This window comes from Crinia signifera, chromosome 8, assembly GCF_055691185.1.
Source record: "Crinia signifera chromosome 8, ASM5569118v1, whole genome shotgun sequence".
Lineage (NCBI taxonomy): Eukaryota > Metazoa > Chordata > Amphibia > Anura > Myobatrachidae > Crinia > Crinia signifera.
This window is the reverse complement of record NC_139224.1, coordinates 132,147,601-132,174,951: the sequence shown is the minus strand read 5'-3', so window position 1 is coordinate 132,174,951 and position 27,351 is coordinate 132,147,601. Positions and strand designations below refer to the sequence as shown.

Genomic DNA, 27,351 nt, shown 5'->3' with positions numbered 1-27,351 from the left:
AACATAGCACCCACCATTCATTCCACCAGAATCTGTGCTGCAAAATCCAAAAATCACTCCTTCCCTTCTGAGTCCTGCCATGCACCCAACTGGTATTTTTTGGTCACATGTGAGGCATTGCCGTACTCGGGAGAAATTGGGGCACAGATTTTGGGGTGCTTTTTCTCCTTCATACCTTCTGAAAATGAAAAATTTTGAGCCAGAACTGCATTTTTGTGTAAAAAAATGTAATTTTTCATTTTCACTGCCCACTTGTATCAAAATTGGTGAAACCCCTGGGGGTTTGAAATGTACACTATACCCCTAGATGAATTCCCTGAGGGGTGTAGTTTTCAAAATGGGGTGACTTGTGGGGGGGTTCCACTGTATTGGTGCTTGGGGGGTCTTGCTAATGCGACATAGCACCCACCAAAATTCCACCAGAATCTGAGCTGCAAAATCCAAAAATCACTCCTTCCCTTCTGAGTCCTGCCATGCACCCAACTGGTATTTTTTGGTCACATGTGAGGCATTGCCGTACTCGGGAGAAATTGGGGCACAGATTTTGGGGTGCTTTGTCTCCTTCATACCTTCTGAAAATGACAAATTTGGAGCCAGAACTGCATTTTTGTGTAAAAAAAATAATTTTTCATTTTCACTGCCCAGTTGTACCACAATTGGTGAAACCCCTGGGGGTTTGAAATGTACACTATACCCCTAGATGAATTCCCTGAGGGGTGTAGTTTGCAAAATGGGGTCACTTGTGGGGGGGTTCCTAACTTTTAGCATCTTATGGTGCCTAGAAACCTACATGGTGCCTAAAAAATAATCTCATAAAAAGGAGGCTCCAAAATCAAGTAGGTGCTCCTTCTATTATGAAGCCTGTGGTTTGGTCACCGTGCACACTAGGGCCACATATAGGATATTTATGAAAACAAAAGAATTGGGGGAATCAATTTTTAGTCACATTTCTCTAGTAAAATGTACTGTGTTCCTTAGAAAAATGTATTAAAATTGCAAATCTGCAAAAAAAAAGAAATTTTGAAATTTCACCTACACTTTGTTTTAATTCCTGTGAAACACCTAAAGGGTTAACAAACTTCCAAAATGCTGTTTTGAATACTGTGAGGGGTGCAGTTTTTTGAAATGGCATCATTTATGGGGGTGTCTCACATACAAGTCCCTCAAAGTCACATCAGAACTGAACTGGTCCCTAAAAAAATCAGTGTTTGAAATTTTCTTGAAAATTTGAGAATTTGCTATTCATATTGTAAGCCTCCTAGTGTCCCAAAAAATTAAAAGGAAGTTGAAATAATGATGTCAACATAAAGTAGACATATGGTCTATGTTAGTTATTCACTATTTTGAGTGGTAAGATTATTTGTCTCACAAGCAGAAAATTTAACATTTTGCAAATCGCTAAATTTTCCATTTTTTCACGATATTTTGGTATTTTTCACAAAAAAACACAGACTGTATTGACGAAAATTTACCACTAACTTGAAGTACAATGTGTCACGAGAAAACAATCTCAAAATCACTGGGATAAGTAAAAGCAAAAAAAAGTTATCCCCACTTAAGTGAGACATGTCAGATTTGAAAAAAATGGCTCTGTCAGGAACGCAAAAACTAGCTCTGTCAGGAAGGGGTTAAGGCAGTATAGGACAGTAGAGAGTATCTCGTCTTTTGTGTGAACGTATAGGCTGGACATGGCGGACTAGACCTGTGGAACTGGTTCAGTTTTAACCCTTCAGCAAAAATAATTCTTATAAGAAATTCATCTGCCGTACTTTGTTTTCTTGCCCAGGTTAGAGATGTAAATACACTCGTTATTTATTATTTATTTATTAACAGTTTCTTATATAGCGCACACATATTCCGCAGCGCTTTACAGATAATATTTGAACAGTCACATCAGTCCCTGCCCCAGTGGAGTTTACAATCTATATTCCCTACCACATGTACACGCACACACAAACATTCTAGGGTTAATTTTTGTTGGAAGCCAATTAACCTATCTGTATATTTTTGGATTGTGGGAGGAAACCGGAGTAAACCCACGCAAGCACGGGGAGAATATACAAACTCCGCACAGTTAGAGCCATGATGGGGATCGAACCCATGACTTCAGTGCTGTGAGGCAGTAATGCTAACATTACACCATCCATACTGCCCTGTTATGCTAGAGGATTACTAGAGGATTACTATAACCTCACCCTATGGTTCCGTTCACAGGTTGCTATATGGTCTTTAGTAGCATTGCTTCGAGTTTATAGGGATCATTGTACATGAGTGTACTTGGCACATAAGGAGTTATACACCCCCTCCCATTGCTCATTGCTTACTGCAACCTGTGGCTAGAATTCTGCATGCGATTTTATTGCCAAGCTCTTAGCGGCTAGAATTCAGGTATGTAAATGAGAGACCGGAGCAGACGTACATTTGCATAAAATAACAGCACCATTTAGAAACATCTGTCACTAGGGAAGTCTGTTGAGACAGAACTGCTTTTTGTTTGTTATCAGGGCCACATCCTACTCTTTAATCCATGCACCCCTCCCTCTGCCCACCTGGGAAACGTACCAAGCCAGCAGCAGACAGGCCTTTTATAGGGAAGGGAAAGCTGCCCAGTACAGATCTGTACAATCAGTGCTAGCGCTTCATCTAGTACAATCTAGAACTCTGTACTGATGTGGCAGAACACATACCTGGGCCACACATTCTAAAGGTGCATACACACTGTACAATTTTTTTGACCAATTTCATTGAAAGACCTTTCCCTTGAAGCCAGTGTCCTGAACGAAAGATCTAGCTACAGTTTATATGCTCTTTTTGAAAGATATCCAAATTGAGCTGTATGCACAGTTGACAAACAATCTTGATGAACAACTGGCGGGTATGCGCGTCATCATTTGTCGTTCGTCGCAAACGCACTCAAAGATATTTTGACCAATTTCGCTTAGAATGGCCGAAATAAACGAAATTGGTCAAAAAATTTGTACAGTGTGTACGCACCTTTAAACCAAGCCGCTAATAAGGCAATTCCATAGAGGAGAGTAAGATTCCTGGGACAGGTCTGACCGCCGGCAGTACAGATTGTTGGAAGAGAACATAGATCCATAAATGTTCTATAGAATCAGTACCTCGTGAGTAGGTCAGAGTATACTAGCAGTGATCGGACGTGAACACTACAAAGCAAGCAAGGGGAAATAATGCAATTAGCGTGTTTTGCTTATAGAACATGTAACCGTTTGCAATTATTAATAGTTATAATATACTGTACAGTGCAACCAGAAAGTATTCACAGCGCTTCAATTTTTCCACATTTGTTCTGTTGCAGCCGTATTTCAAAATGGAATAGATTACATTTTTCCCCTCAAAATTCTACAACTCATAATGACAACATGAATAAAGTTTTTGGGCTTATTGTATTAAAAATAAATAAAATACAATTTTTTTTAAAATCACATGTACGAAAGCATTCACAGCATTTGCTCAATACATTGTTGATGCACCTATGGCAGAAATTATTGCCTCAATATGATGCCACAAGCTTGGCACACCAGCCGGTACTTATGTATTATCTGGACTCCCATGTTAAATGCACCCCATTTTTTCATACCCCTACTATCCAACTATGCATGGAGTTGATTTTATATAGTGTGGCGAGCGCAGCGAGCCACCGTGCCCGAAGCGTGGCGAGCGGACACGGTCTCATAAGAAAACCGGGAGTCCAGATATTACATAAGTACCCACCAGCCTTTGGCCACTTTCACCCATTCCTCTTTGCAGCACCTCTCCGGCTCCATCAGGTTGGATGGGAAGCGTCGGTGCAGAGACATTTTCAGATCTCTACAGAGATGTTCAATCAGATTCAAGTCTGGACTCTGGCTGGAACACTCCAGGTTTTCATCCAGGTCGTCTCTGTGCATTGCTGTGTTCATCTTTCCCTCTATCCTGACTAGTCTACCAGTTCCTGCCGCTGAAAAAATTAATTTATTACATTTTGTAATAAGGCTGTAACATAGTTGCCTACCCTCCTGCATTCTGCAGGAGACTCCCTGAAATAGCAATCCCCCTCATTTCACCTAGCCCACATTATGTAGCTGTTACATTTTTTGGGGAAAAAGGACTGAGGGATACCTTTTATATTGAATCATCGGCACCATTTTCCAGCATTGGTGATAAAACACAATGATCCCGCAATGAAGGCTTCATGCATTTCTTATGGCTATTTATATGGAACTATCCCTGACCTGTATCAGTGACTTTTCTTTACCAAGTACAGTATCTCTTACTAACTGCTGTGGGGCTCATCTACATTTGGATATAAGTCATTTTAAAAGAGTCCTCTCAGATGTAGCAGTACACACCCACACTTCTAGGTGCCACGTTCACAATATCTCCATATATGGAACTAGACACGCCCTTTGGGTGGAGCATGACACACCCCCCTCAATGGGGCGCTATGTAAATCTATATTACCAACTATAATCTTCCTGAAACCAGTTTTAAAAAGTAGGCAAGTATGCTGTAACATAATAAAATGTGGAAAAAGTGGAGCGCTGTGAATACTTTCCGGATGCTCTGTATTTAAGCTTAGTATGAGTACCTCAACAGACAAGAGAAGTCTCACGTGCGCTAAAAAGTCCATATGTATGTAATCATTGGAAGGATTAAATTTCTTTTCTTTCTTCTTTCCCGTTTCACACAGTTCCGTATATATGGAGAAACAGAAAAAATATATATACCAATTAGTGATATATAAGCACTGGTTACTTCTTTTCCTTTCCCAGTGGGATCTAGAAGAACAGAGAGCGTGTTCCCAAGATTTCCAAAGTGATCCAAAGCGGTTTATAGGGTCACCCCACTCGTGTGTATAGGGACTATGCTCACATGTATGCTTACACAAGACAGGGTGTGTGAACTCTTATAAAGGTATCTTTTTTTCTCTCCAAATATGACTCCAATAGTCACGACAAATGCAAATTCCTTTTTATTCTTTAAAAATCACAGCAGGGCAGGGATAATATAATGACAGCCTTTCTACCATATAAGATAAAACTACTAACCTGCATGTAACTCATTTTTCAAACACATACATACATGTGGATCTGAGGACACGTTTTGGAGTGTCTCCACAGGACCTCTTTGGATACCCACATATTTCCTGACCTAAAACGTCTGACACTTTATCTTGAAAAAGGCACCGCAGCGTGCTGAAACGCGTAGAAAACTTAGTGTCTGGTCAAATTCATGTGAGCAGCAGAGTTTGTGGAGCAGTATTTGGCAGTATCTGGTACCATATTCTACACCCGGGTTACATCTTATATGGTAGAAAGGCTGTCATTATATTATCCCTGCCCTGCTGTGATTTTTAAAGAATAAAAAGGAATTTGCATTTGTCGTGACTATTGGAGTCATATTTGGAGAGAAAAAAAGATACCTTTATAAGAGTTCACACACCCTGTCTTGTGTAAGCATACATGTGAGCATAGTCCCTATACACACGAGTGGGGTGACCCTATAAACCGCTTTGGATCACTTTGGAAATCTTGGGAACACACTCTCTGTTCTTCTAGATCCCACTGGGAAAGGAAAAGAAGTAACCAGTGCTTATATATCACTAATTGGTATATATATTTTTTCTGTTTCTCCATATATACGGAACTGTGTGAAACGGGAAAGAAGAAAGAAAAGAAATTTAATCCTTCCAAGGATTACATACATATGGACTTTTTAGCGCACGTGAGACTTCTCTTGTCTGTTGTAGTATTGTCTTTCTGAGGTCCGGTGACCTCTTTTTGAAGTATCATATGCAGCTCTAAAGATTGCAGCGCCTGGAGTGAAATTCCCTTTTTCGTAAAATATCCTTAGTATGAGTACCTGGTTTTAGAAGCCTGATAGAGATTAACAGAAACCTTCTGTAGAAACATTTCCCCAACTCACATACACTCCCATGTGGCTAGGCTGCTGATGAGTACATTTATGGAGGGGTGTTCAGACTGGTAAAATACTTTCTTTTTTAGAGGGTCTTTTGGCTGGTGTGTAATGTTGTCTTTGATATTTTTAGGGGCACTGACTGATGTACTACTTACTATTCAGCAGGAGGAGAACAGGTTATATATTAGTTGCAAGCTAATCTGCAGTGTGTTGGTTGCAGCCTTAATGTAATACTGTACCATAACCTTTACTGGGCGTTGTAAGATATGACATTATAGCTGTTTGTCAGTGCCTAGTATAGGGAATGTATAGAAATATATAAATAGATTGATATTTCTTTTAAAAATTGACTTTTATTAGATCCTGCAACAGACTTTGGGACAGATGTACTAAGTCCTGTTGAGAGAGACGTTACCATTCATGTTGCTTCTAACTGTCATTTTTTGAATGAAGTCTGTACTATGGTAGTTAGCTAGTTTGTTGTTTTTTTATCTCTCTCTCTCTCTACTTTATCACTGTACAAGGCTAGGGAGGCCAATCCCGGGCCATTTTTTTCAATCCCGGTATTTGGGATTGAAAAACTCTCACAATCTTGTTGGCAGGCAGCGCAGCGTGATGTTAGAGGTCATGCTGCTCAACCACACAGTGTTCAAACACCGCCGCGTCTTCAAAGTTAACCGCCTCCTCCCCAGCCCGCTCAGCAGTACACATGAGAAGGGGATCAAATGCACATGCGCATTTGGATCCCGTAATTCCGGGAATGGACCCTCCAATCCCGGGATTCAAATCCCGGTCAAAAATGCCCTAAATCCCGTGATCCCACCTATCCCGATCCTGGGATTGGCATCCCTATACAAGGCTTTTTCATCTCCCCCTTTGAGAAATGTGTACGTGGAATCCGTAATATATTCTTCCTCCTGTGCTCTGTCGGTCCTTCTACCTGACTGCTGCCTTTTAATGTCCTGTTCAGTGGGAATTTACAGCTCTGCAGCTTTATTTATTGTCCTGTCATCCTGCTGCAGATGGACACCTGAAATATGGCATTGCCTGTCACTGGAAGAGTGCTGTGTGCTTTTTAAACACAAGACTAGTCAAGTTCTCATTCTAGCATTGCACAGTGATGAATAACATTCTTGGCAACGGGTTTGCTCATAATTGTCAATTAGTTTGGTTGAGGAGCTTTATAAGCTGGAAGTGATAATCTAATTGAAGTAGTTTATCAAGTTACTCAGTCCTCCAATCATCTCTTCCGGTGGCGGTGCAGGAGGGATCACAGCAGGGATCGGAGATTACTGCTGCGGTCCCACCATGATACATTGGCGTGATACTTAATATTTGTGGCTAACCCCCGAAAATGGGTGGTTTCTGGGATTTAGCTGCAAATATTGAATGATAAATGGACCCCTATATCTACATACAGTAAAATGCTATAATGACAGCTCCACATCACACAGTATCACCCTCACCCACTGGCCGTCAGACATGCACCCCATATCAGCCCTGAGCATCCGGCCGCCAACATGGCGGCAGTGATAAACTGCGACAATCCCTGAAAGCAGTCTGCCCAGGCCGCTCTGCCTCCTGCCACTTACCTGTAGCATAGCACAGGCCCCGGCAGCATGGATAGACCTCGCCCTTCTCACTACGGCCTTGTACTGGCGCTGCCCTGGCCAAGCTGCCTCCATTCTCTCTTGGCCTCCCCTCACTGGTCTATGGCTATGGTCATAGAATAAGCTGGCAAAGAATAGCCGATACATTTGCTATTTAGCCTATATATTTACCATATGTGTGACTGTTCAAATATGCTTTTTTTCTCCCTATTTCACCCCTTTCAGACCGCAAATGCTGGGTCGCTCTTGGCATAGGGGCACGGGTCCACTCGGCTTTTGCAGTGACCCAGCCTATTTTTGGGTCACTGACGTCACACGGGAGCAGGGCGGCAACAAAAAAGCCTGAAAGTCGATCATGGTCCCCCGAATCAGCCACCACAGTCTAACTAACGTTACTGCTGATCTAGCTTTACGCGTCTAACTAAGCCGGTCAACTAAGGGTGGTCGGCCATACCATGGTCAGTATACACCCTGTCGACTTGCTATAACACAACTGTAATAAAGCACCCATTTCCAGTAAATTGGCAACTTTTTTGGCATAAATCACATTTAAGGCTTCACACATCTGTGAGCACATGAAGCCATCGGTGTTCTGGATAGCAGTGACAATGTCCTTGTATCACACACCCTCATTCTTCTCTCTAGTCGTTCCTCCATGGTGGTTGGAAATTGATGACGTCACTCCTTCATGCTGTGAAGCGCAGCCTCCGTGATCTTGCTAGACTCTTCTGGGAGATCTCCCTGACACTTGACGGGTCTTAAAGGTGCGTACACACGGCCAAAAACCGCTGGCAATATGGTCTCTGAGCGACCATATTGCCAGCGATTGGAGTGTGTGCCGGCGATAAATCGCCGGGTGCACGCTCCCGTTTTCAGCTCCTTCTTCTGACAGTGTGTTATTTACACAGAGATGGTCACTGATGAAATTGGGACACTGAGAAATATATTGCCAGCGATCATATTGCCCCATGTGTACACCGCATACGAGTCTGAAAGTAAACCTTAAAGGAACTGTTGCCAATGTCAAGGAACTGTTGCCAATACTAGGTGTAAGGTAAACCTTTTTTTACTCTGGTTACTATTTCTGCTGTAAAACTCATGAAAGGAAAGCGCTCTAACACTTTACATAATGCAAAATAAATTTGAAATATATACCAATCAACCGTAACATTTACACACTTACAGGTGAAGTGAATAACCTTGATTATATCATTACAATGGCACCTGTCAAGGGGTAGGAAATATTAGGTAGCAAGTCAACAGTCAGATCATGAAGCCCAAAAAAATGGGCAGGTGTAACGATCTGAGCTGCTTTGACAAGCACCAAAATGTGACGGCTTGATGGTGAGCATCCCCAAAACATTAGAACTTGCTGATGGAAAGAAGGAGAGCAGGTGGAGCATTTGATGATCTGGGCAATGTTCTGCTGGGAAACCTTGGATCCTGGCATTCATGTGGGTGTTCATTTGAATGTTACACCTACCTAAACATTGTTGCAGCCCAAGTACACCCCTTCATGACAACCGTGTTCCGTGGTGGCAGTGGCCTCATTCAGCAGGATGTGTCCTACCATACTGTAAACATTGTTTATGATTTTTTTTAACCCCTTCCCGACATTTGACGTATATATACGTCATGGCCGGGAAGTACTTCCCGACACATGACGTATATATACGTCATGGCTTCTAACTGTCACTGCGTCTAGAGACGCAGTGACAGAGGGACGATGTCTGCTGTCCCTGACAGCAGACATGTCCCTGCATGCCCAGGGGGGGCTGCGATGCCGCCCCCCCGTCGGCGATCGCTGTGATTGGCTGTTCAGTGTGAACAGCCAATTACAGCGTTTTCTGTGTCACCGGCGAATAACGTTCGCCGGTGACACGGGATCGGAGGTGATTGGTGCTGTAAAGTACAGCACCAATCACCGCGGGGTGTAAGGGTGACACTGGTGTCACCCCACCTCACCCCGCCCGCCCCCAAAGGCCGTGATTGGTCCGTCGGACCGACGGACCAATCACAGCCATGGAGGGGGGTTTAAACTAACGGGGACTACACTGCAGACGCCATTCCGGTCTGGAATAGCGTGCAGTGCGGTCACCGTGCCCAGCTGTCGCCATTTACTGACCAGAACCTTGCTCAATACTTACCTGATCACTGCTTGGGATCTTGCTTCATCTTGTGACATCCTGTGCTGTGTTGTGCTGTGTTGTGCTGCTGCAGTGTCATCGAGTTAGAGAGAGAGAGAGATAGAGAGAGAGAGATAGAGAGGCCTAGTGACAGAGAGTGCTATATTTTGTGCTGCTGCAGTGTAATAGAGTTATAGATAGAGAGATAGAGAGAGATAGAGAGAGAGAGATAGAGAGAGATAGAGAGATAGTGACAGATCGTGCTATATATTTTTTTATATAACTGACTGCTGCCCCCCCTTTTGTGCTGATCAGTATAAATTAACTGATCAGCAACTTTTTGGGGGCGCAGGGTATTTTTTATATATATATATATACCTGCTGCAGTGTCATAGAGTGATAGATAGTGAGAGATAGAGAGATAGAGAGAGATAGTGACAGAGAGTGATAGAGACTGCTATATTTTGTCTTCTGCCCCCCTTTTGTGCACCCCCAGCAACTTTTTGGGGGTGCAGGGGTTATTTTTCATATATATAACTGTCAGTGCTGCTGCTGCAGTGTCATAGAGTGATAGATAGTGAGATAGAGAGAGATAGTGACAGAGAGTGATAGAGAGTGCTAAATTTTGTGTCTGCTGCCCCCGCCTTTTGTGCTGATCACTATATCTGAGGTGATCAGCAACTTTTTAGGGGTGCAGAGGTTTTTTTTTTTTTTTATATATATACCTGCCAGTTGCACTGTCAGTTGCACCAAAGGTTGTGCATCTGCTGCCCCTCACTGGTAATCAGTGTCGCATCACTGATCACCTTTTTTTTTTTTGTGTGTGCTGTGGGGTCTTTTTTTAATTTTTTTTTTACACACACTGTGATTTTGGGGGTGTCCTGTGGCCGCTGTGCGCTGATCAGTGACGTACATCACTGATCATCTTTTTCGGCACAGGGTTGATCTATTTTTTTTTTTTTTTTGATCAAATTCCTGTTGCCTTTGAGCGCTGTTCAGTGACGGACGTTACTGACCAACATCTGTGCTCAATTTTTGGCGCAGGACCTTTTTTTTTTTTTTTTTAACCCCTTCAATTTTTTTTTTTTTTTTTAAACCCCTTCATTTTTTTTTTTTTGTATAAAGTATTTTTTTTGCACTATTTTTTCTGCACTACATACACACTACATACCCCCCTGGTTGAAATAAAGTTTGTACCCCCCCCCCCTACACTATACACGTGTTGAAACATTTCACTACCAGTAACACAAAAATAAAAATGGCATCCCAAATGTCATCCCAAATGTCATCCAGAAGAATGTATTCAGTGGAGGAGGCATATGCCATGCTTGCTTCTGACTCTGACACAGCCAGTGATGCAAGCGGGGAATTTGAAGGATTCGCCTTAAGCTCCTCTTCCTCCTCTGGTGATGAGGGACCCCCTCAAAGACGCCTCCGTAGAGCAGCTGAGACCCCCCCCCCAATAATTGATCTCGTATGGACCCCACCACCAGACAATTTTGAGCCCCAGGTTCCTGAGTTTTTGGCCATGCCAGGAATCCAATTTGATTCCACAGGTCTCAGAGAAATCGTTTTTTTCAAATTATTTTTCTCTAATGATTTTAAAAATTTAATGGTGGACCAAACTAATTTATATGCCCAGCAGTTTATTGCTCAAAACCCCACGTCATCATTTGCTAGGTGGACCCCTGTAGATGCAGTAGAGATGATGACGTTTTGGGGTCTGGTGTTTCATATGGGCATAGTAAAAAAGCCAGAAATTAGGCAATATTGGAGTACAGATGTTCTGTACAGCACCCCATTTTACCGTATGGCCATGCCCCGGGCTCGATTTGAGACGATCCTTAAATTTTTGCATTACAACGATAATGCACAGTGCCCACCCAGAGATGATCCCACCTTTGACCGGCTATTCAAAGTCAGGCCGGTCATTGATCATTTCAGTGCCAAATTTGAAGACATGTACATCCCAGATAAATTCATTTGCATAGACGAGTCCCTTATACATTTTAAAGGAAGGGTTAAATTCCGCCAGTACCTTCCCAGTAAGAGGGCAAGGTATGGCATAAAAATGTATAAGCTGTGTGAAAGCACCTCAGGGTACACTCACAGGTTTAGGGTATATGAAGGGAAGGATTCAAGAATTGAACCGCCAGAATGCCCCCCCTCCCTCGTAGGTGTTAGTGGAAAAATTGTCTGGGATTTAGTGCACCCCTTCCTGGATAAAGGTTATCACCTCTATGTGGATAACTTTTACACTAGCATCCCCCTGTTTAAGGCCCTTGGTTCAAGAGGTACAGCAGCTTGCGGTACTGTGCGCAAGAACCAAAGAGGCCTCCCAAAAACGCACATTGCCCAAGTAATGAGAAGGGGTGAAAGCAGGGGAATATGCACCGAAAATATGTTGTTGGTCAAATATAAGGACAAGAGGGATGTCCTTATACTGACAACAATTCACGGAGACAGTACCACCTCCGTCCCTGTACGAGGTACCAGTACCCACACCTCAAAACCTAATTGTATCCTGGATTACAATAGGTACATGGGCGGAGTGGATCTTTCAGATCAGGTACTGAAGCCGTACAGTGCCCTGCGGAAAACAAAAATCTGGTACAAGAAGCTGGCCGTGTATATCATCCAGATGGCACTGTATAACGCTTACGTGCTATTCCGTTCTACCGGCCAGAGGGGGACATTTATGCACTTTCAAGAGGAAGTCATAAAGGGCCTAGTATTTGGGAACCAGCAGGCAGAGGGCCCCAGTACTTCTAGTACTGGCCCCCGTATTGTACCAGGGCAGCATTTTCCGAACGAAATCCCCTCCACTGCAAGAAAGGGCAGGACACAAAAAAGGTGCAAAGTTTGCTATAAAAAGGGAATAAGAAAGGAAACTATTTTCCACTGTGAAACTTGCCCCGACAAACCCGGCCTATGTATAAAGGAGTGTTTTAAAATATACCACACATCTATGGATTATTAGGTTCATCATTTCACCGTGCTTCGGGGGTCTTGCTAATGCCACATAGCACCCACCAACATTCCACCAGAATCTGAGCTGCAAAATCCAAAAATCACTCCTTCCCTTCTGAGTCCTGCCATGCACCCAACTGGTATTTTTTGGTCACATATGAGGCATTGCCATACTCGGGAGAAATTGGGGCACAGATTTTGGGGTGCTTTTTCTCCTTCATACCTTCTGAAAATGAAAAATTTTGAGCCAGAACTGCATTTTTGTGTAAAAAAAATGTAATTTTTCATTTTCACTGCCCAGTTGTATCAAAATTGGTGAAACCCCTGGGGGTTTGAAATGTACACTATACCCCTAGATGAATTCCCTGAGGGGTGTAGTTTGCAAAATGGGGTCACTTGTGGGGGGGTTCCACTGTATTGGTGCTTTGGGGGTCTTGCTAATGCGACATAGCACCCACCATCATTCCACCAGAATTTGTGCTGCAAAATCCAAATATCACTCCTTCCCTTCTGAGTCCTGCCACTTTTTGGTCACACATGAGGCATTGCCGTACTCGGGAGAAATTGGGGCACATTTTGGGGTGCTTTGTCTCCTTCATTCCTTCTGAAAATGAAAAATTTTGAGCCAGAACTGCATTTTTGTGTAAAAAAATGTAATTTTTCATTTTCACTGCCCACTTGTATCAAAATTGGTGAAACCCCTGGGGGTTTGAAATGTACACTATACCCCTAGATCAATTCCCTGAGGGGTGTAGTTTGCAAAATGGGGTGACTTGTGGGGGGGTTCTACTGTATTGGTGCAACATAGCACCCACCATTCATTCCACCAAAATCTGTGCTGCAAAATCCAAAAATCACTCCTTCCCTTCTGAGTCCTGCCATGCACCCAACTGGTATTTTTTGGTCACATGTGAGGCATTGCCGTACTCGGGAGAAATTGGGGCACAGATTTTGGGGTGCTTTTTCTCCTTCATACCTTCTGAAAATGAAAAATTTTGAGCCAGAACTGCATTTTTGTGTAAAAAAATGTAATTTTTCATTTTCACTGCCCAGTTGTATCAAAATTGGTGAAACCCCTGGGGGTTTGAAATGTACACTATACCCCTAGATGAATTCCCTGAGGGGTGTAGTTTGCAAAATGGGGTCACTTGTGGGGGGGTTCCACTGTATTGGTGCTTGGGGGGTCTTGCTAATGCGACATAGCACCCACCAAAATTCCACCAGAATCTGAGCTGCAAAATCCAAAAATCACCCCTTCCCTTCTGAGTCCTGCCATGCACCCAACTGGTATTTTTTGGTCACATGTGAGGCATTGCCGTACTCGGGAGAAATTGGGGCACATATTTTGGGGTGCTTTTTCTCCTTCATACCTTCTGAAAATGAAAAATTTTGAGCCAGAACTGCATTTTTGTGTAAAAAAATGTAATTTTTCATTTTCACTGCCCAGTTGTATCAAAATTGGTGAAACCCCTGGGGGTTTAAAATGTACACTATACCCCTAGATGAATTCCCTGAGGGGTGTAGTTTGCAAAATGGGGTCACTTGTGGGGGGGTTCCACTGTATTGGTGCTTGGGGGGTCTTGCTAATGCGACATAGCACCCACCAAAATTCCACCAGAATCTGAGCTGCAAAATCCAAAAATCACTCCTTCCCTTCTGAGTCCTGCCATGCACCCAACTGGTATTTTTTGGTCACATGTGAGGCATTGCCGTACTCGGGAGAAATTGGGGCACATATTTTGGGGTGCTTTTTCTCCTTCATACCTTCTGAAAATGAAAAATTTTGAGCCAGAACTGCATTTTTGTGTAAAAAAATGTAATTTTTCATTTTCACTGCCCACTTGTATCAAAATTGGTGAAACCCCTGGGGGTTTGAAATGTACACTATACCCCTAGATGAATTCCCTGAGGGGTGTACTTTGCAAAATGGGGTGACTTGTGGGGGGGTTCCACTGTATTGGTGCAACATAGCACCCACCATTCATTCCACCAAAATCTGTGCTGCAAAATCCAAAAATCACTCCTTCCCTTCTGAGTCCTGCCATGCACCCAACTGGTATTTTTTGGTCACATGTGAGGCATTGCCGTACTCGGGAGAAATTGGGGCACAGATTTTGGGGTGCTTTTTCTCCTTCATACCTTCTGAAAATGAAAAATTTTGAGCCAGAACTGCATTTTTGTGTAAAAAAATGTAATTTTTCATTTTCACTGCCCAGTTGTATCAAAATTGGTGAAACCCCTGGGGGTTTGAAATGTACACTATACCCCTAGATGAATTCCCTGAGGGGTGTAGTTTGCAAAATGGGGTCACTTGTGGGGGGGTTCCACTGTATTGGTGCTTGGGGGGTCTTGCTAATGCGACATAGCACCCACCAAAATTCCACCAGAATCTGAGCTGCAAAATCCCAAAATCACTCCTTCCCTTCTAAGTCCTGCCATGCACCCAACTGGTATTTTTTGGTCACATGTGAGGCATTGCCGTACTCGGGAGAAATTGGGGCACATATTTTGGGGTGCTTTTTCTCCTTCATACCTTCTGAAAATGAAAAATTTTGAGCCAGAACTGCATTTTTGTGTAAAAAAATGTAATTTTTCATTTTCACTGCCCACTTGTATCAAAATTGGTGAAACCCCTGGGGGTTTGAAATGTACACTATACCCCTAGATGAATTCCCTGAGGGGTGTACTTTGCAAAATGGGGTGACTTGTGGGGGGTTTCACTGTATTGGTGCTTGGGGGGTCTTGCTAATGCGACATAGCACCCACCAAAATTCCACCAGAATCTGAGCTGCAAAATCCAAAAATCACTCCTTCCCTTCTGAGTCCTGCCATGCACCCAACTGGTATTTTTTCGTCACATGTGAGGCATTGCCGTACTCGGGAGAAATTGGGGCACATATTTTGGGGTGCTTTTTCTCCTTCATACCTTCTGAAAATGAAAAATTTTGAGCCAGAACTGCATTTTTGTGTAAAAAAATGTAATTTTTCATTTTCACTGCCCACTTGTATCAAAATTGGTGAAACCCCTGGGGGTTTGAAATGTACACTATACCCCTAGATGAATTCCCTGAGGGGTGTACTTTGCAAAATGGGGTGACTTGTGGGGGGTTCCACTGTATTGGTGCAACATAGCACCCACCATTCATTCCACCAAAATCTGTGCTGCAAAATCCAAAAATCACTCCTTCCCTTCTGAGTCCTGCCATGCACCCAACTGGTATTTTTTGGTCACATGTGAGGCATTGCCGTACTCGGGAGAAATTGGGGCACAGATTTTGGGGTGCTTTTTCTCCTTCATACCTTCTGAAAATGAAAAATTTTGAGCCAGAACTGCATTTTTGTGTAAAAAAATGTAATTTTTCATTTTTACTGCCCAGTTGTATCAAAATTGGTGAAACCCCTGGGGGTTTGAAATGTACACTATACCCCTAGATGAATTCCCTGAGGGGTGTAGTTTGCAAAATGGGGTCACTTGTGGGGGGGTTCCACTGTATTGGTGCTTGGGGGGTCTTGCTAATGCGACATAGCACCCACCAAAATTCCACCAGAATCTGAGCTGCAAAATCCAAAAATCACTCCTTCCCTTCTGAGTCCTGCCATGCACCCAACTGGTATTTTTTGGTCACATGTGAGGCATTGCCGTACTCGGGAGAAATTGGGGCACATATTTTGGGGTGCTTTTTCTCCTTCATACCTTCTGAAAATGAAAAATTTTGAGCCAGAACTGCATTTTTGTGTAAAAAAATGTAATTTTTCATTTTCACTGCCCACTTGTATCAAAATTGGTGAAACCCCTGGGGGTTTGAAATGTACACTATACCCCTAGATGAATTCCCTGAGGGGTGTAGTTTGCAAAATGGGGTCACTTGTGGGGGGGTTCCTAACTTTTAGCATCTTATGGTGCCTAGAAACCTACATGGTGCCTAAAAAATAATCTCATAAAAAGGAGGCTCCAAAATCAAGTAGGTGCTCCTTCTATTATGAAGCCTGTGGTTTGGTCAACGTGCACACTAGGGCCACATATAGGATATTTATGAAAACAAAAGAATTGGGGGAATCAATTTTTAGTCACATTTCTCTAGTAAAATGTACTGTGTTCCTTAGAAAAATGTATTCAAATTGCAAATCTGCAAAAAAAATGAAATTTTGAAATTTCACCTACACTTTGTTTTAATTCCTGTGAAACACCTAAAGGGTTAACAAACTTCCAAAATGCTGTTTTGAATACTGTGAGGGGTGCAGTTTTTGAAATGGTATTATTTATGGGGGTGTCTCACATACAAGTCCCTCAAAGTCACATCAGAACTGAACTGGTCCCTAAAAAAATCAGTGTTTGAAATTTTCTTGAAAATTTGAGAATTTGCTATTCATATTGTAAGCCTCCTAGTGTCCAAAAAAATTAAAAGGAAGTTGAAATAATGATGTCAACATAAAGTAGACATATGGTCTATGTTAGTTATTAACTATTTTGAGTGGTATGATTATTTGTCTCACAAGCAGAAAATTTAACATTTTGCAAATTGCTAAATTTTCCATTTTTTTACGACATTTTGGTATTTTTCACAAAAAAACACAGACTGTATTGACCCAAATTTACCACTAATTTGAAGTACAATGTGTCACGAAAAAACAATCTCAAAATCACTGGGATAAGTAAAAGCAAAAAAAAGTTATCCCCACTTAAGTGAGACATGTCAGATTTGAAAAAAAGGGCTCTGTCAGGAACGCAAAAACTGGCTCTGTCAGGAAGGGGTTAAGGAACTTGACCAAGTTTAATCCAATCGAACATCTGTGGGATGTGCTGGAAAAGTCTGAGCCATGGAGACCCATAACAAAATCTGCTGCGAATGTCTTTGTGCCAGATAACAAGGGATACCTCTTGTGGAGTCCATACCTCGGCAAGGCAGAGCTGTTTTAGTGCCACAAAGGGAACAGACAAGGCAGGTGGTTGTAATGCCATGCCTGATGGATTAGGAAAGGCGTTGTGTGCATGGGGGAGTTATAGCTACATATACACCCAAGTGTTTTAATGCATTCTCCTCGGCATACTCCATGTTAGGTTGGACAGAAAATGTAAAGTTCATGTTGTGTGTTAAAATATGTAACGTACGCGTGTGATTCAGGTTCGATTTCGACTATCCAATTTTGAAGATTCGATTTTGGCTAACTGCACTTTAGGTGTACTTTCGATTAAGCTGTGGACACATCATTAGATATTCCTTTCAATTTTGACTATATACTCAAAATCTAATTGAAATCAAATGGTTTTCAGCCGTATTCAATCCCGATCCAATGCCAATGCACGTTCCTGTTTAGTGTAAATGTATTAGAAAAATAGACTGTGCAGGCAGGACTATCTTGTAGAAATCTGGACTATATAGTCAAAATCAAATGTGTTTTGCTTGCTGTGTGATTTGATCCCGATTGAATCAGAATTGAAATGAATTTGAATTACACCGTGTCCACACCTTAAATGTCCATACACACTGGATGATTTTGCCCAGCGTGTTTGCAGAGCGATTAAGTGAAAATCGGTGGCCTGAAAATCGCTCAGTGCATCGATTTATCACAAGGGGAGAACGGCTTTCCATAGCAAGACGCCATGGTGGCCACCGGCAATGATGCGGGAGCATCAGGGCTCACCGCCCGGCCATACACACTGGGTGGCTTTTGAAAGCAGCTCAAGCGACAAAACTAAGCTGCTTTCAGCTCAAAATCACCCAGTGTGTATGTGCCTTAAGACTATCTTGCAATTTGGTACTAGGCCAAATACATTTTACAGGCAAGATAATCAAGCTAGTCCTGCCTGCACAGTGTATTTTTCTGTTCAATACTGACTAAACGGATGAGCACATCGGTATGGAAACAGCATTAAATCTGGCTGAACGCTGTTATTCAGACTAACTTTCTATTTGATTTTGACTATAAAGTCAAAATCGACAGCTAGAATCGAACCATGTATCCACAGCTTTAGCTTATGTGATTGGAGATACTTGAGATGGATTTTCTGCTATATCAATACAAGTAGTTTAGCACAATGAGGATGAAACCTCCACCTTTCTTTGCAATAAGTTTGCAGTGTGTGTTAAATGTCATTTATAAGGAAATGTTATTGCTCAGCTAACCTGTCCACTATTTTTTGCTCACAGGCATTCGAGGAACCTGTTGAAGAGCACAAGACAACTTTCGGTGGTCCAGTGGTCAGCTGTCTGTACCATGTGCAGGAGATACTTAGGTAATAAGAAGGCTCCGTTTATCAAGTCCCTTTCCCTTATTGTTCTCTTTATTCGTTTGTGACCCTATTGTCTCATCTCTTCATCTGAACTGTCTCCATTTTTATACTTCCTTTAATTCTCTTCACATAACCGGTCTCCCACATTCCACTGTGCCTCTTGTCCTCCCTCTCCTCTGTCCCGTGAGGCTTTGCAGTAATCTATCAGAATTGAATTAATCCTTCTCACTCGGGCAGCCATCTGTCCTCTTCTCTCTGCTCAGGCCCGACTAGTTCCACCAAGGATGATTGATGGGCTCTGCAATTGATTAGTTGCTCTGCTAGATAAATGGACTGTTTTGGCATGAAGTATCACAGGTCAGTCTGTGTGGTCAGGCAGTTAGGCTTTTGCTTTTAAAGCGAGGAGCACAGACTAGCAGAATTCATACTGGGCACATATAACGACATGTTCGTGTATGTATACCGCAGCCTTAACCCTGTGTTCTCATCCATGCAAGTCAATCAAAATAGGTGTATGGGGGGGGGCTACTTGCAAAAAGATTTCGTATAATAGATATGCGGGTATAGACCTACATCCTAACCTAATATGGACTCCATAGCATTATATGTGCACCTGTGTTCGTTTTGTAATGGTTAGACACCTGTTGCATTTGTAGTTATTTCCAGGACCGAAAAGTGAAGGAGTCGACATCCTGACAGATTCCCTGCCTCCTTATACTGGCGTGTGCTGGCGCAGTGTCTGCTATGCTATCCCCTAAGGCCATATCTCCCCACCTCCTGCAATGTGTTCAGCACTGTGCTCATGCAGCCATGGAGCAGCTCAGCTGGTGTGAATAATTGCATGAGTTCAGGGTGTGTGTGCTCCGCACTCAGGGGACTGCAGTCCCCCTCTGCCCGCATTCCCCCATTCTTATGAAAATGATCACTCGCGCACCATTGCCTAATCACACTAAGCAATTAAAAGCTCACTGCGCTACGGAGAGCTGTGGACGCTGCTCTTAATGAGCTTTTGCTTCTCCTGGCCCCTGAGCGGCGCTGAGCATCGGCTGATTAAAGACTGGAGATAATTACAGGTGATGTGACTCTGTCTCAGGAGTGAAAGCAGGAAGTTATGTGAGGACCATTTCGTGCACCTCTTTTCCTCTTCTCTATTCCTGATAGCTACTTTGGCCTGACTCTTAGGCGTGCATAGGCTTTTCTGTATTCCATTTCCTTTAGTCTTGCGCGTATACATTTTGGACCTCAAATAGATGTGTTGTATACAGTGAGCATTCTACATTCTTGTATCTCCTTGTGTCAGAAGTTGAATAACTGGGTTTTCAGTGCAGCCAGTCCCTAAATGTATGCATGTCCAGAACTGTGTTGGCACCTGAACCTCACACTTGTTGAACATTTAATTTCAAATTCTCAGAAAGGTGGTCTCCGTTCTGCTGCTATATAACAGGCATTGCACTCAGGGATGGCTTTCTGTTAGACCTGGAACAGGGCCGTGAGAATTTTCCTCCATTTGTATACAAAAGCATTAGGGGCAAATGAATGAAGCAGTGATCACCAGTGTTTATGCTGCTCCGCCAAAAGGGCTGGACGGGCGCCTTTGATTTGTCGCCACTGCCATAGTTTTCATGGTTGGCACTGACTGAAGCTGGGCATACACTTACTTATGCCATCGTTCCAACTCCAGATCAGACTTGTTGGTATTCACTCCAGGGTTTTTTTTTAGGGCAGAGGACTGATCAAAGAGGAGGGCACTTCATCATTTATAAGGGTCAATTTTATTTGTACCGTTTTTGTACACCCATAAAGGGTCTCAAGTGGAGGAGTTTGGTCTTAGGGCATACCCTTGTTTCGGTACTTGTTTCCTATCTGGGCGCCCGTCGCGGGCATCGCGGGTACATTTATGCCTGCCCGCGACGCGACCGACGCGATGCCCGCGATTTTCCCATTGAAAACCATGTTAAACCTGAAAAATCGCGTCGGTCGCGTCGCGGCCGGCCATAAATGTACCCGCGATGCCCGCGACGCGATGCTCACGATTTCCCATAGGAATCAATGTTAAAAGCCGCGATGGACCCGATTTTACTGTTAAATGCCTCAATCCACCCGATTTGGCCATAGGAATCAATGTTAAATGGGCCACAGAGCCCATTAACCCTTAAATGTCCCCCCAAATTTTTGACGCCACCCCACGATTGACGCCAACCCGAAGCGTGGCGAGCGCAGCGAGCCCGCGAGGGGCGGCGGTACGCGTCCTCCGACCTTTTCATGCCCTACTATCCACTAGGGCGTGGTGTGAGAATATAATAGTGTGGCGAGCGCAGCGAGCCACCGAGCCCGAAGCGTGGCGAGGGGACGCGGATACCTTCACAATTATGCGCGTCCCCTCGCGGCCTTCACAGTGAAGGTATCTGCGTCCCCTCGCGGGGCTCGCTGCGCTCGCCACGCTTCGGGCTCGGTGGCTCGCTGCGCTCGCCACACTATTATATTCTCACACCACGCCCTAGTGGATAGTAGGGCATGAAAAGGTCGGAGGACGCGTACCGCCGCCCCTCGCGGGCTCGCTGCGCTCGCCACGCTTCGGGTTGCCGTGGATCGTGGGGTGGCGTCAAAAATTGGGGGGGACATTTAAGGGTTAATTGGGCCTAATTCAGGGTTAATATGGCCAAATCGGGTCAATTGAGCCATTTAACAGTGAAATCGCGGTCAATCAGCCTTTTTAACATTGTTCCCTATGGGAAAATCGCGGTGATCGCGGGCATCGCGACCATCCAATTTTACCCGCGATGCCCGCGATGACCGCGATCACCGCGATTTTTACCCCCGATCACCGCGATTTTGATCGTGGGCGCCCAGATAGGAAACAAGTACCCTTGTTTCTATTACTCGGGGGCATGTCCAGTGCACAATGACACGTATATAGAGATGAATGAGTAAGGCACGAGTCACTGTACACATCACTTTCCCCATTGTCCCGTATACTCACACCATACACTGTGTATGGTGGTTGCACATACACAGTGACTTCAAGATAGAGACCGCAAACATGGTGACATCAGTGGGCATGAATCGGGTACATAGCCTGATGATCTGGAGTCAGCGAGGGGAAGTGTGGCATCCAAAAAGCGGTGACATAGCGAGGACAATAGAAAGTTCACCTGTATGTCTTCTAGCTGGTCTTCTCACATAAGGGCATGGTGCATTTTAGAGCTTTCAAATTGGGCAGGACATGGCACCCTGCTGAAACAGCCTTGCGGGAACACTAGTTTTACTGGAGACCTTGTCCATGTTATGCGTATACACCTGTCCACATTTTGTTAAAAATATCCTATACGCATTTTGGTCCCCTTACACTCTTCCAATCTTGGGCAGACCGGATACCATTTACAGCAATGAATTAGGAATAGTAATGGAGGAACCAATCTCAGGCACTTATATTATTCTAAATTGGACTGGTAATCCGTGGTCTTGTCAACCTTCTTTTTTAAATTTTTTTATAAAGAACATTGACAAGACCCGGCGACTAGTATTGGATGAAACCAGAGGTTGAAGGATCACACACACTTGTCCAATTCAACTGCCGGCCAACCAGTTTGGCAGACATTTTTAAAGGGTACACCTAGCTTTAGTGATGAAAATGTGTTCTCACTTCTCGGACCCCGATCTCTGTTTTGGAACATCTCCTGTATATTTGCTCATTGGGAGACTTTCTGTATTGCATCAGAACTAGGCCGGGCTGATGTACACGGGCCAGAGATCTTTTGAGAACACTATCCATGAGGAACATTTCATTCCTGACATGGGCAAATCATGTCCTGCCAGTATTGTATGTTTTTTCTTGCAGCCCGTGAATGTGAGGGGGGAAACCTGTACTGTCATAAATGGCAATATGTGCACAGCTGGGCAATGCTGCGATGCCCAGCAGCATACATTGCTGAATTGAATGCCCCAAATTAAGACTAACTGTGCTTATGCAGGTAGTTTGTAACAAAGTTGCAACCAAGGACAAATGCATCTAATCACAAAGGGTGACCTGAAATCCCTAATTTTACAGTTTTTTTTTTTATTTTTATTTTTTTGTGCCTTTTATTAGCACAATGGCTGCGATACCATGTATCCCCATTCTGCTTTGACAGATAAAAGACCCTATTACATTTAAACCTTCGATTGCAAGTCCTGGAGTAACATTTGTGAACAGTGGTATCTCACAGACCACGTGGGACTAATTTGGGGCCCCTGTTCTACAAGATGGAAGATTGGGGGCTCATAAAGAAAATGTAGTTCTCCCTAAGGGGTAGATTTATTAAACTCGGTAAAGTGATAAAGTGTCTGGTCTTTATCACCGGCCAATCAGCTGTAACTTCACATTTAGCAGCTGATTGGCTGGTGATAAAAATCAGACACTTTATTACTTCACTGAGCTTAATGAATCTGCTCCTCAATCCGTAAAATAAAATCTGAGTACCTTTTAATCTGTTATTATTTCTGTTTTTCACATGTAAGGTTTGTCTCCTATATTGATGTTTTGTAGGGATGAAGATAAAGATATCTTTGACTACTGCCGGGAAAACGATATCTCCCGAATATCTCAGGCTTTGGCTACAGGTGCCATTGATGTGAATGTGGCAGATGAGGAGGTAGATCTTTTTCATTGTGTTCTATTCTGTTCTGTCCTCTTGCTGGTTCTTCTGTACTGTATCTCCTGCATACTTTTATATTTAATATATGTATGTACTGGTCCCATCAAAGTGCTGACTGGCTGTGCTCGCTGCTTTCTCTGCGCCTCCTGAATAGGGATGGAATTATGAATTCATAGCCTGAGACACAGGGAATTAATGGGTATTGTGCTACCATCTTGTATGAAGCTCCCTGAGGTGTATGTGATATGATCCAGACCTCCAACTGTTATGGAACTACACATCCCAGCATGCCCTGCCACAGTCTTTCTGTTGGGGCAAACTAAAACTGTCATAGCATGCTGGTATGTGCAGCCACACAGCTGTGGGGACACATGTTAAATATCCCTGATCTGGACCATTCATAGGCACCCCTTGGCCCAGGTGTCCCCCTTCCAGATGCGAGTCTCTTCCTAAAAGCACTGCAGAGCATGCAGCAGCAGCCCAGCGTGCACCGACTCGCGAGATGACGTCCTCTCGCGAGTTTCTCTCTCCCTCACAAGCAGCCGGGCCCAGAGCTATTACCAGCAGCAGCAGCTACTGCTGCTGCAGACCCGTGAGATGATGATGCTACATCTCGCGGGTCAAAGGTCACGTCGGCGGCGTCCTTCCCTGCCTGGCTTCTCCCTCGGCCAGCCCAGCACTCCCCCGGCCGCTTGTCCTGCTTGTGAGGGGGAGAGAGACTTGCGAGATGATTACGTCATCTCGCGAGTCTCTCTCTCCCTCACAAGCAGGACAAGCGGCCGGGCCCGGGGCTATTACCAGCAGCAGTGGCTACTGCTGCAGCAGACCCGCGAGATGATGACGCTACATCCCGCGGGTCAAAGTGCACATTGGCGGCGTCCTTTCCAGCCTGGCTTCTTCCCGGGACAGCCCAGCACACTGCTCAATGGGGCTCTAATAGCGGACGGGCGGCTCTGGCAATGCTAATATGTTGGCGGTCATGGATGGTGCAGGGGAGTGCTTGCTTGCTGTCTATGGGGCCCGTGCCCCCCCAGCCGCCTGGCCCCATAGCAGCTGCATCCCCTGCACCCACGGTAGTTCTGCCACTGTGCTCTACCTTTTATTACTCACAGTGGGGGGACTTTTTTGGTGCACTAGTCCACTAGTTGGTCCTTGGTGTGTTAAGCACAATGGCTTTGGGTGACCTTTGTTCAATTTCTGGACTTTCAGTTGATACTATACAAGCTTGTCAGAACATAGGGGTAGATTTATTAAGCTCGGTGAAGTGATAAAGTGTCTGGTTTTTATCACCGGAAGCTCCTTCCTGACATTTTTCAAACCAAGCCTGTAACTTCACAGGCAGGAGCTGATTGGCCGGTGATTGAAACCAGACACTTTATCACTTCACTGAGCTTAATAAATCTGCCCCGTAGTCCCATATGTCCCCGGGCTCCCTGCAGCTTCAGATGAGCTGGAAGCAGACAGGTAGTCGCAGACTCTGTAGAATGGGAGGCTAAGAAATGAAGAGGAGCACACTGAGGTCCATATTATTATTATTACAGATTTTTTTTCACATTTTAAAATGTGCCTCATTCATGGATGTCGCAGCATGAAGGAGTTTAGAACTACAGTGCTAGACCTCTTTAAAACAGAGAACCGAAGAGTAGCCTGATATACCCAGTGAGGTCTGTGCTACTGGCTACCAACCATGCTCACCGTAAAATAATAGTGCGCAATTCTGAAGCTTGTGTTCCTCTCCAGAGTAAAAACAATGAACCTATTATGAGCAAATGAGCTTCAATAAAGAAAGGACCAGGGTGCCACTCATTTTATACCCCTTTTTCTCTACCACAAAAACCTGGTTGTTGCTGGTGAAATCCGTGCCTCCGCTTTGTTAAAGAATTAAAAATTAAAAAAAGGAGGTGTCCTGGCATACGGTTTATTGTACTTCTATTGAACTGTCTTGCAGTTTTTTTAAATAAAAAAGGGTACCTGAAAAATAAAACTGGGCTGCCGTTACTTGGTAATCTGACCAGGGTCGGGCCTGTGGTGGAAACAGTGCGACCCTGATTATACTATAAGTATGGAGAGAGCTCGGTGCCAATATGCTGGGTTCAGCCTGTGGTGCAAATGGTGTGACCCTGATTATCCTTTAAGCATGGAGAGAGCTGGATCATCGGTGCTTGGTGCCGTTGTGCTGGGTTCAGTCTAGGGTGAAAACGGTGCGACCCTGATCATGCTAAAAGTATGGAGAGAGCTGGATCATCGGCGCTTGCTAATGTAATCTCCAAGCATCCGCAGAAAAGGTAGAGTGCAACCTGCTGCCAATGTGCTGGGTTCAGCCTGTGGTGCAGTTGGGGTCTGTCACAGGTTGGACTTACCTTTGCAAACCCAGTATTCCAGTGGAAAAGAGGAGAATGTTGTCTACTGCTGTTTTAGACTTTAATGTTAAGCCCCCTAGCTGCATTGTATCCTAAATACATGTGTAGTATTTTGTCATTTCACTTGAACCCATTCAAGGGATATGTTCTGGTTGCTAATCAAGTGGCTGGACTTAAAGTGGAACGTGTCTGGAAAAGTAGCCTGTAATTACCATGAAAACCCCATAGATTACAGCAATCTGACATTGACTCTGTGTCGTCCTGGTAAGTCATGTAGCTCTGGACTTGGAAAATTATGTGTGAGGCCATTTTACAATTCCCTGGAACATTGCTGAATTAAGAACAAATGGGTTCTAGGCAGAAGAACCTTCCTCCTACTGTCAGGTTTTTAAAATAGTGAAAAGTTTGAGTCTTCTTTTTTTTTTTTTAAACCCACGTCACCCTACCCTTTGGCACAGAAAAGAATCCCGATTGACAGTCGACAGTAATTTAAAGAATTTATTTGTATTTATCCCTTAAAGATATAGCTGAATCCTGTATAAATATGACCTTTCTCTTTTGTTTTGTATCTGTTTAGGGTCGTAGCCTCTTACACTGGGCCTGTGACCGAGGTCGCACAGAGCTCGTATCCATTCTTCTGTTTCATAATGCTCACATAAATATGCAGGTAAGGACGTGTCGGTGACTATGTGGATTAAAGTCATTGTGTAACTGAGGGCGAGGAATTCTGCATCATAATTATATTTATTTAGTTACCCCCCCATAAATTCAATGTAAGGCTGCGCACCATGAGCTAGAATGCTCCTGAGAATTTCCTGTGTGTGGTGAGCTGCAACGTCGTCGCCATTACTAATCCTCTATAGAGGGATACTATCACATTTTGTAAATTTTGCGGGAATTAAAGCATAGAAATCGTCACAAATACAATAACTTCTTCCGACTAGATTGTATATCCTTATGCTGGCATTTGGTGTAACTACCAATGACTATATACTTCCCGGCTTGCCTTTCTTACGGTGCTAGATGAACACGATATGCACGACCATCGTTCATGACATTATCGTGCATATCATCTACTAGTGTGTACTTACTGTATTGTTACCGATGTGCTAGAGATGTTCTCTGTCCTATATATTTATGCATGACAACAGAGGATATTAGGAAGCAGCATGGCCACACCTGATGACTGCTGGGTACACATTGTGTAATGTGTAACCAGCATTAGGAGACAACTTCATAGTTCTAATCAAGAAAACTTGATTTTGCATCATCCAAAGTTTATACTTCAGCTCTGTACACACAGAGCAATTCGGTTGCTGCACGATTTTGACTTAATACCGCTCCCGTTTCCATCAGTGACCATATCCCTAGCGATATTGGCTAAAATCGCTCCATGTGTACGGTGCTTTATAGTGGTTGGTTTACAAATTAAGGATGCCTTAAGGACCATACACACTGGGTGACTTTGAGCTGAAAGTCGCTCAAAACAGCAGGCTT

At 43.8% G+C, this 27,351-nt stretch overlaps 1 protein-coding gene across 1 annotated transcript in view; it reads left to right on the top strand.

The window, feature by feature from the left end:
* ACBD6 (acyl-CoA binding domain containing 6) overlaps positions 1-27,351 on the top strand; it is a 96,769-nt gene that overhangs the window by 40,696 nt on the left and 28,722 nt on the right. The window contains exons 4-6 of the mRNA XM_083157176.1: positions 18,778-18,863; positions 23,386-23,491; positions 26,432-26,521. Of these exons, the coding sequence (XP_083013302.1) occupies positions 18,778-18,863; positions 23,386-23,491; positions 26,432-26,521 (282 nt within the window). The remainder of the gene's footprint in view (positions 1-18,777; positions 18,864-23,385; positions 23,492-26,431; positions 26,522-27,351) is intronic.